This window comes from Poecilia reticulata, linkage group LG19, assembly GCF_000633615.1.
Source record: "Poecilia reticulata strain Guanapo linkage group LG19, Guppy_female_1.0+MT, whole genome shotgun sequence".
Lineage (NCBI taxonomy): Eukaryota > Metazoa > Chordata > Actinopteri > Cyprinodontiformes > Poeciliidae > Poecilia > Poecilia reticulata.
In genome coordinates, this window is record NC_024349.1 from 26,816,801 (window position 1) to 26,827,741 (window position 10,941).

General features: G+C 38.6%; 1 protein-coding gene across 2 annotated transcripts in view; it reads right to left on the minus strand.

The window, feature by feature from the left end:
- ryr2a (ryanodine receptor 2a (cardiac)) overlaps positions 1-7,795 on the minus strand; it is a 157,389-nt gene extending 149,594 nt beyond the window's left edge. For both annotated transcript variants that reach the window (XM_017310781.1, XM_017310782.1), the window contains exons 1-4: positions 7,652-7,795; positions 6,924-7,023; positions 4,843-4,939; positions 4,203-4,277 (exon numbers count right to left, since the gene is read on the minus strand). In XM_017310781.1, the coding sequence (XP_017166270.1) occupies positions 4,203-4,277; positions 4,843-4,939; positions 6,924-7,023; positions 7,652-7,780 (401 nt within the window). In that variant the 5' untranslated portion in view covers positions 7,781-7,795. The remainder of the gene's footprint in view (positions 1-4,202; positions 4,278-4,842; positions 4,940-6,923; positions 7,024-7,651) is intronic.
- Positions 7,796-10,941: the final 3,146 nt, after the last annotated feature.

A 10,941-nucleotide genomic window follows, 5' to 3' on the forward strand; every position in this document is an offset into this window, starting at 1 on the left:
AATAAAACATTTGTGAAACCTTCTAATTGATTTGTGAAATTTGTAAAATGTCAATAATAGATTCCAGAACGCATTAGATCTGAATTATTAAATTGCCATTATTTGTTATTTTAACTTTCCCTTTTCTTTCTTTTTTTTAATCTTTATYATAGTTGGAGTTGGACAGGAGTTCAGTTTGATGGCTTCCTGGAGGGAGAGATTGGCTGAGCTAATGTTGCCAACAACTTTTCTCCTGCTATTAACGTTTTTGCTTTTCTTTATATAGAAAGTATTTCTATCAGTTGCTTTGTTTCCATTTTGTATACAGTATTTGCTCCTTTTTTAAATTTAGTTTTACCTTAATGCTTACCTGGTCAGTTGAGGTGTAAATGTACATCCTCTTGATTACTGACAAATGTCAGAACCACATGGACTGAGCTGGTTACATCAGATCAATCTGAATCTTTATTTCTCATTAAAACGACTTCTTGTCGTTTTAAGACATCGTTATAAAATTKCATCTTTATTCTGCTGTAACAATGACTGCTTTCTTGCAATTAAAATTGATTGTATCCTGATCTTAATGCTCCCTTATACAACTCACAGAACAGATGATTGAAATAAAGGCATTTTTTGAAAATATTTTCTGTGATTTTATTATAGAAATTGAGGACGAGAGGAATCGATTAAAATCAAATCTGGTACGAAAAAAACTGTTGTAAGTCATATCATCCAGCCTTATTCAGTATATTAAATTATATGACTAACAACTTATTACATTTCTTTGCTGGTATAACCTAAATGTGTTGCATTTTAACATCTAACTTGAATTCCTGATCTAAACACTGAGAAATGGGAGAAAAAAGGTTTGTGAAATGTAGAGAATTACAAATGAGATTCAATTTTATTGTAGGAACAAACAGGATAGCAAAATGAACAGTGAATATATAATATACTTCCTAGCAGCTAATCAGACATCAGACTTGTTTTGCCTTTACTGGTGATGAAAACTCGTCACTCTGGAGGAGAGGAAGTCCAGCTCAGCCCCGTCCAGGATGACTGCAGGGTCAGGGTAGCCAACAAAGTCTGCAGGTAGAGTTTTACATATCTGGTGCTCTGGGTTCTAGATCATAGTTTAACCAAGTAAATAAAAAGTTAGTCCACGTTGTGATGATCCGGCAGACCGTGGACTGATGGACGCCGTACCGGTCAGCTGGTCCAGGTGCTTGGATCCAGTGGAAAGGTAATCGGCACAACGATCATGACTCAGAAACATCACGAGGCGTTACGATGCAAACCTGAAAAATTAAAACTAATAAGTGTCCATATTTAGCTGCACAACGTAATCAAAACTAATAAATCTTCAGCTTTTTTTGAGAGTTTTGCTTGAAAATAAATGGACAATATCTCAGGAAATTAAATGTTTAAGTGAAATAGTTCTGGTATCACAAAGAAACTGCAAAAAAAATGTTTCAGAGGTGCAACACTGAAGTTACTGAGTAAGAGTGAACTAAAATACTACTTAGAAAATGCATGTTAAAATCTGAATACTCTTGAAAGTGTGCAGCTGAAATTAATTTAAACTACTAGCAGGCAAAGCACCGTGTTCACCTAATATCTGCACCAACAGTGAGACAAAAAATGATGCATATAAGAGGCATTAGTTTATAAAAGTCGAGGCAAACCTAAATTTACCATTTTAAAAACAAAAAGCAGCGGGAGGATGTAACTTCATAACCTCATTTTCTAAGCAGAATCTCAGAGGGGAAAAAAGGAGAAATTACGTCTCTGTAATGCAAGAACAGATTATAGCAGCCAAGTGGAAAAATTCCCTCTAACGTGGATAATAATTATGAAACAGCACAGGTAGATGTCMTTTTCGGGATTCGGGAAATACGTGATAATCTGACTGACTACCTGTGTGGTTTGGATCGGGCTGAAGTGTTGCTGCTCTCGGTTGTTCTTAAATTACCTGCTCGGAGGGACTCGTCGCTCCAACTGCATGTTAAATGTATTTTGTATAATTGTCATATAAACAAAAGCTAAGGAGTTGCCTAAAAATAATTTCATACTCCGTCAACACACGTATTGACTCACCTTGTGCCGAATCGCTGCCTCTGTTCTCAGCCTGTTCCCGTAGCAGTGGATTTCCTCCGGCATTTTCCTCCAACAAATTATTCCAGTGAACGAAGCTCGTACTGCTAACTTTTAACCTCCGTCTTCCCGTTTCTGACGCTGGATCTTCAACATCCTCAAGCTTTGAAATAGCAGGCAGCTACAAACCGGGTGTTAGCTTTAGTGGCTAAGTTTTGGCTACAGTCCGCTGTCGCCTTGATATCAGCAGGAAAATGAAAAAACTAAGCACTGAATGGTACCGGCTAATTACTGGACACAACGACACACCACAAAACTCGGTTGTTGTACTAGTAGCTCGTAGATATTTTAAGTTTTGCGTCTTTTTCATGGTACAGATCTTGCAGCTTTGGGTAAAAACAATAGGAGCAAGCAGGACCCGGAACCAATCTATGTGGCATAAATTCAAACGGAAATACGTCACCACCTCTCGTGGCATATCGCACTTCAGACGAACGGACTAAGTGTTACTTAACAATATGAGGTTTTGTTTATTTTTAACATTGTATTTTCATACATTCATGCTAGAGCTGCCCAAGTCTAGTTTTCCAGAGCTACMATCTGCAACTTTAGATGTGTTCCTTCTCTAACACACCTGGACCATAGACTCATTATCAGCCTCTACAGAACTGAGTTGCTGCTGATGAGGGAAGTCAACCTTTTGTCTGGGGTGTTTTAGCCGGGATGCATGTAAAAGTTGCAGTCTGGAGGACTGGACCTGGGAACTCCTGATTTGTACCGTCAATGTGGCCCGTTGAGGGAGGCCAACGGGCCCTCAGTGAAATATTTGACACCCCTGATCTAAACAGTGTAAAACAAATGTGGAAAAAAGGTTTAATGTTTATCAGCTCGTATCTTGTTAATATGAGTTCAGTTTTCACACTCCAATCCAATCGGTGCAATCAGCCATGATTAAATATAGAAGTGATTCTGTATTTATCATGTCAGAGAGATGTGCTGAGCTTCAGTCAGCACTGGCTACTTTTGTCTCAGAAAGACTTTGAGATTCCACTAAGAGTATTGGGCAGATTGTGTTTTTACTAAGCACCAAAATACATGAAAGATCAACCTTCCAGACCCTTCAGGTTTTCTGGTTCTGGTTCTGCTGCGCATTCCCAGAACCAGAACCAAACCTGGAGGAGCAGCATTCAGCTTCTATGCACCACAAATCCGAAACAAACTTCCAGAAAACTGCAAAACTCATTTAAATCTAAACTAAAACCCTGCCTGTTTAGAGCTGCTTTTGATTAGTAAAAACTGGAACTTTGAACAATAAATTTAGTGTTTATTATTCTCAGTGATTTTGATGATTGCATTCGACTAAATTTATTTTTTACTGCTCATTTCATAATTGCTTGTTGTGCTGTTTTTATCATGTGTAGCACCTTGAACTATTTTGTTACTGATATGTTTTATACAAATAAACTTGACATGACTTTAGTTCTTTACAGGAAATATATAGTAGCTTTAATATTCATCACAGTGATGTTGTGCTGGGGTCTGGTAAGGTGAACCCAAGTATAAATGGATTCTATTTTGCTGCATTTTACTGTATTATTGATGCAAGTCTCCGCTAATTTTTGTAAAATCTATATTATAGCAAACATTTCTTCAGTTTTAAGTGCTACACAAAATAATTTTCAAAGTTTCTTTACCATCACTGAAAAATGGAATACAACACTGTGTGGTCAAAGTGTTGCATGCAGGTGACCAGTGTAGACAATCTGATACATGGCACCCATGCATGGTAATGGTCTGCAATCCTTTCAAAACACAACGTCAAGCTGTGACAGTGCTAGTCCTTAGCAACCATCACGGCCATTTAAAGGCTTGTGACGCACACAGTTTGAGTAAAATGTGTTATATTTTTAACTTGTACTCTGACACTCTGCAGCCAGCAGTACAGTGAGCGCTACCAGTTCATTACTCAGCAGCAGGAGCTGAAAACTTCTTGACAGACACAGAATACAATAACTCATGTGATCAAGTGTGTCTGTCAGTGTGTAGGAGTGTGGTTATGTATAGCAGTGATCTTATGTTAACGGAGCAGTTTGCTGTGGATATGAGCCCAATGAACACGCTGTGCTTACATGACACGCAGTGTCTCCAGTCTCCACAGGGACCTAGCGTGACTCGAAACTGCTCCTCCTTCATAGTGCACTGACCTGGAGAGAAAATGAAGCCATTACACCAAACCTCAAACAATTCTTGGGCAGTTTTACTTTTGTGCTGTGTACAGTAATATCTATGCACCTGGATGAGTCAGAATCACAGACACTAAGCTGCTGTCAGTGAGGGGGAGTACACAGACACTTTCAGCAGTGCTGTTAAACAACATGGCTGCAGCCAGTGGGAGCATCTTCAAACCATAAAGGAGCTCACTCTCTGACTCTCTGTCACTGTGGAGGACTCAGCCACAGCTACATACTCAGTCTCGTCTGCAGGGCGACAACCCAGAATACAAAAACTAATAGCTGTAACTTTAAAACTCCTTCATAATACTGACAACCTAAGAAAATGTAAGTTAAGTAAGATGCTCCACCTTATTAGCTTATTAAAGCTAAAATAATAGTAACATCTTGTTAGCATCTTGACCAAGAGAAAATAGAATTTATGTTCAGTGTACCATGGACGAGAGCATTCAGTTTTATTTTAAACTAGAGACAATAAAGAGAGAAGACTCTAAAATCTGAACTTCTTCAAATCATTTTTAATATCAGACAACATCACCTTCTTTGTTCCTCTCCATGTTCCCCAGATGGAACAGTCAGACATTCATCCATATGTCCATGGAGGAGGCGCAAAACATCCCCTCCTATTAGAAAACCTACAGACAACAGAGTAAAACTGACAACTGAGAAAAATAACAATACAACATGAAGAGGATAAAGAAGGAGGACGACGTAAGAAAAGACAGAATGGACTGTATAATGTAACACTCCTAATAGGAGTACAGAAACAGGGATAAAAACTATATGGTTGACCTGCAGCTTTTTTGTTAGTATTTTGCTGAGCATGAAGGTGCCAAGATATGGTTGAAAGTGGAGTAATTATAGAATAATGACTGGTAAACTCAGGCAACTCATTCTCAGTTACTCCTTGTGGGTTCCTCATGTTAAATCCTGATAAATCCCGGAAGTACTGGGATTTAGCACTCCTTATTTGGAATCTCTTAATAAAGGGCCCAAATTACTTTACAGAAGTTAATAACAGGAGAGACAAAATCCCTAGAAACAAGCCCATAAAATTCTTATCAAACTAAGTAAACAAAGAAAAAACAACTAACTATCTTCATAATAATAATTTGTGGCCTTGGTTGTGAGCTCGTTAACTAGTAGAATTCATAAAATTTGGCAAGTTAAAAAATTTCAAATGATATGACTTGACTTAACTGATGGATGTGTAAATTAAAGTCACAAAAGATAATAATCTTTTGTTCATACTTAATATGAACAGCATAGACAAAAGGCTGAAAGTAAAATTGAGAAGCTGAAATGAGACATAACTGTCAAATGAAAATGTTGTTTAAACTAAGTGTACCAGAAGAACCTTTTCTTCCTTTTGTGATTAAAAATGCTAAGCTGAGGTACAAAAGAGAACCTTCAATAAGAGCAGCAGGTACATTTGTGTTAATGTAAGTTTCTGTTAAAAACATACAATTCATATTTTGACTTATAATAATTTCATGGAATAAAAAAGTCTGAAAGTGATTTGACTTTCACCATAATCATCAAGGTTTTCTGAGACAGTATTGGATTTATAGCATCTATAAATCCAATACCTATCACATAGACTTGGCTTATTTGATGGGTATTTCTCAGTTAGTTAAAGGTTACAACAACAGAAACATAACACTTGTCACAAGACGAGGCTGCAGGCCTAGCAAAGCGTGTAGAACTGTGATGATGGTGACAAAGACCAGATGAACATCAATCATGGTTGGAGCGCCTGGTGGTTGGATGATATATTTTTTGTCAGTTTGCAGTGACTGTAACCCAATACTCAATAAGCTGTTGGAGGATATAAAGTGGCTGATTAAGGTAAAGTTCATGTGCCAGCTGTAGTAGCAGTACGGCCCAGCTGCAGTTACTCGTTCCACAGGTTCTCTCTGCCTAACGTAGATGTGATCCAGTGCTGGCGCAGTTTTATATTGATGTAAACATTGGGGCATTGGGTCTGCCTCCCAACCGGTCCGGCTCAGTTTTTGCCATGGCTTCCCAGACTCAGGCCTGTCTGTACGCGGGCTATCAACAGGCCTGATGTCGGTTATGAGCCCTTCTCTCCTGTCCTCAGGCAGCCTGATTGCTTCAACTCTGCTTCAGCTTCAGGTTTGATCTTAGTTTGGAAGCCGCTTGAGTGAAATCCTCTTGACCTTAATGGTGATTTGAGCTTCGATATCATTTTTTTAATTTACTTGAATTTGTCCTGGATCAGAGTGAATCTTTTATTTTTGAAAAGAACTGTTTTGTGACAGAGTGATGTTGTTGTAAAATGCCTGGAGAGCTCTGACTGCTAGTCCGGAGGCTTTAAGTACCCAGTTCAAGTGTTGTGAATAAAATTATTAAGGATGTTTAAGACACTGGATAAAAAACTGAATAAGACTAAAAATTAATCACAAGTAAGGCCAATTTCTACAAGTTATATGTAAGAATAATTTGTCCAAATGGAGTAACAAACCTGTGTAAAAGTCAAAGTCATCTTTCATTACGTTCCAGCTGAAGAAGCTTAGAAGTTAATTTGCTGATTGGACCTGACCACAAGCAGGAAGGAAAATGAATCCAGAAGGGAAAACTAACTGCTCAATGACGTACCTTGTGCTACTTCGCTGCCAGAACAGATGGGAGCCACACTCCATAGTGTCTGCTGGAAGGCTGCATCTACCTGCAGGCTGCAATTCCCATAGGACAGATGCTACAAGAAACATGATAAGTCAAATTACACAGGCAGAGATATTTCTATAATGATATCAGCACACAGACAAGAGATTTCCTGCAGGTAGACTGGGGAGCTTGAGTTCACCACTGGCTGATGAGTGAGTCTGTTTGTCTGTTAGCACAGACTCACTGACTCACAGAAGGTGTACATATTCATTCATTTAATAAACTTAGTAATTCTGGTTTAAGCATAAAACACTTTGAGTAAACAGTTAAGTAAACATTATCAGCAGTCAATTTTCTGTTTATATTAACCTGGTGAGCCTGAGTGACAACACATCACTGATGCTGTCAGGGTGATCATTAGCTATGTAGACAGATGCAAACCTGGAACATTGAGCCTCCAAGCTGCATTCAAGTCCAACATGCTTTACCAACTGTATGAGATTGTTCAGAGAATGTTGGACAACCCCAACATGTCTGCTGTTATGCCTTAGTATACACTAACATTAAACAGTAGGTCAATATATGCATTATAGATCATGAGGAGCTGCTGCAGCAAAGGCAGAAGATGAGTAAAAACCAGGAGGACAAGATTCATTTGTAAGTCAAGGAAGGAAAAATGAGAGAGGAGAGTTTGGTTCTCCCACAGACCAACAACTGACCAGATATCTTTCAGAGGAGACGCTGACCAGGATGAGATCATCTCCCACTCTAACCTTCTCTCCCTCTGAACGCTGCTTTGATGCTGGATGGATGGTCCACCAGCATGCCTCACCTACACACACACACATACACACACACACACACACACACACACGCACACACCCACACACACACACACACACACACACACACATACAGACTGTAAAACAGAGGATATGGAACATGGCTAATGTTTTCTTGTATTTTACTACAGACCACATGTGATAAAAAGATTCACTGTGCTGGAAATCAGCTCGGAGCTCTTCCTCTATCCAACAGCCAAACATTTGTATTTTTAAAAATCTCCCTGTCCAACCATTAATAGAGCAGAAACAGGAAGTGTGGGAGTGGCTTGATAAAATGAACTAAATGAAAATAACAGGATTGTGCTATTTTCTGCAAGAGGCAGCGCAGGGCTATGCTAACATCTTTCCATCTTCTTGGTCATCCTTCACTCAGGATGACCAAGGTCAGCACCTGCAAATAAAGTGTGAAAAGCAGCAGCAGGTCCAGGATGTTCATGCAAATGCCAGTTCCCCTGTTGGTGAATCTGCAGAGGAAGCTGAAGCGACTGGTTGCTTTTGTTACACAAAGTCAATACTGTAGGAACTACCTGAAGCACAACAAATTGTAGCGAAATACTTAAATTAATTTATTTTGCTCAGTACAGTACACAGTTTTAGAGGGTACAGTATATTATAATCATTCATTTTAGCTTTTAAACTGGTTCTATTGATCCTGTGTCCAGACAGAGGGATAATCAGTACCCCAGCATCATGACCTGTTTGTTCTGAAGATCCTGCAGCTTCCACTTCTCTTCCTAACATGGCGCCTCCTCACCCTGACTCTCATACTGACAGGAGGAACCACAGAGCTCTGTTAGGTTAAAGCTCATCTTCTGAAGTTGGGATATTTTTCCTCCAACAGGTTCCAGAGGAATCACCTCAAACCAGATGTTGGACTGGATTTTATTTCAATGTCATTTGTGAATGTTAGAGCCTCATTTTTAACAGTGGAGCTATAAAGGTTTAAAAAGGTTATTATTTTGGAGAAAGTCTCATCAACATCAATATTTCCACTAAATAAGAGGCAAAAAACAAAATTGTTTGATATAAAGGAAAAGCCTCTCAGACTGTGAGCCCGACAGACCCAAACTATTTTTTTATACTAGACAATTCATTTAATTTCACACAATTATCACGGTAGAAGCCATTTGTTTGTTAGATACTTAATGAAACATATTTACCGTGTTTGATGTTTGTTGTAATTGACTTATACTCACAAAGAACAAGGTAATTAGTCCAAGTTTGTCGTTTATTGAACGTTCAGAAACTACAGCGGCTGTGATGAGCCAAAGGTAAACAAAGGTAAAACAGCCTGAACAGGTGATCAACTCTAAACCACTCACACCTTTTTACTCTCCGTCTCTCTCTGTCATTTAAGCACACCCGTTGCTGTGGCAACCTCCTGCGCTCCACAGGCCGACCAGAGATTATGTTAAAAACATAACATTCAGTCCGTTACAATATATTAGGTTTTCAGGCTTGATATTTATTTTCCGATCATTAATAACCTTCCCTGAACACAGTGGTGGTTGATTAGTTCATTTTAACTCCTGCTCTGCTAGTTATTTTGGTAATGGAACCGAAACGCACAGAATTGCGCAACACCTTGTTGAAACAATAATCACTGAGATTATTATTGTTGTTGGGTCATTAATTTGAACACGTTTTGTTGATTTTGTTGTTGTTGTTGAGGTTGTTTAATAAAGTTTGAACGTTTTAAGCGAGCCAGAGGAGGACATGCTGGTCTCAGCGTCCTGGAGGCGTTCAGTTTGTCACCCAATGCGAGATCGACTCAAAACCTTCCATGATCCACATGTTGCACCGCTGCTCTAGTAAAGCACGAACAGTTCAGAAACAATATGAAATGGGGAAAAAATCTATTTATTAACCGATTAAGTCGTGTTTTAGATTGTTCTTGAAAAACTAATCAGTCACGGCTGATTAGTGGGTGAACTCACAGCTGCACATGTGACCCATTGATTCTTTACAGCAGACAGCCGCTCCTCTCTCTTGCAGGTACTGCGAACCCCCACTAATCTTTTAGGGGTACGTAGTACCCTGCCGTACCCCCTTACTTTCACCCCTGGTTCTAGGGCAAGTACATATCAGAGGTTCCCAAAGAAACTTGCTAAACCTGGTGGTAGGGGCGCTAGGAAAATCATCCAGAGGCCCAAAGTGTTTGAGTTAAATTTTTTTTAAAGTTGACAGAAAATATGGGTAATTATTTGTTATTGGGAAACATTACTAACCACCAACTATAACATTTTAAAAAAGGAAAATAATAATAATAATAATAATAATAATAATAATAATAATAATAATAATAATAATAATAATAATAATAATAATAATAATAATAATACAATTGAAATAAATATCACATTTTTGCACTTCAGTTGTTTCATCCTAAAATGTAATAAACAAGCAGTGCTTGGCCTGGTGGTCCATGAGGGAAACCTTGGCATCTGATACAGAGTAGGTATTCAGAAGTACCACTTAGATTTTTGTATTAAGTTTGTGCCTTAGACAAAAGAGACGAGCAGGTTTTATAGATGAACAGTGAAGGGCCTGGCCACTTTCATTAATAAAAAGTAGTCAAAACTGTTGTGTCAGTGAATTTTTTCCCACTCCAGCTATAATTAAATTTATATGAAGGAGAGCCAGATTTGATGATCTCAGGGTTAGTGAGAAACTCTCACTCAGAATTTTCACTTCTGTCCACATTTTTTAGACATTTTTCAAACTTAAAGATTGGAAATTTAAAATTTCCAATTTTATATTTTTTTTTTATTAAAAAAAAATAACAAAAACTAAAATACATTATATAACTGCCACATTTAATCATTTAATCAGTGATCACAATGGAAATATCAGAATGCCTGACACAACAGCTGGAAAGTCCAAGTCATCAATGAAACTGCTTTAAGACAACTAACATCCATCCATCCATCCATCCATCCATCCATCCATCCATCCATCCATCCATCCATCCATCCATCCATCCATCTATCCATCCATCCATCCATCCATCCATCCATCCATCCATCCATCCATCAAACCATCCATCCATCAAACCATCCATCCATCCACCCATCCATCCATCCATCCATCCATCCATCCATCCATCCATCCATCCATCCATCCATCCATCCATCCATCCATCCATCCATCCATCCATCCATCCA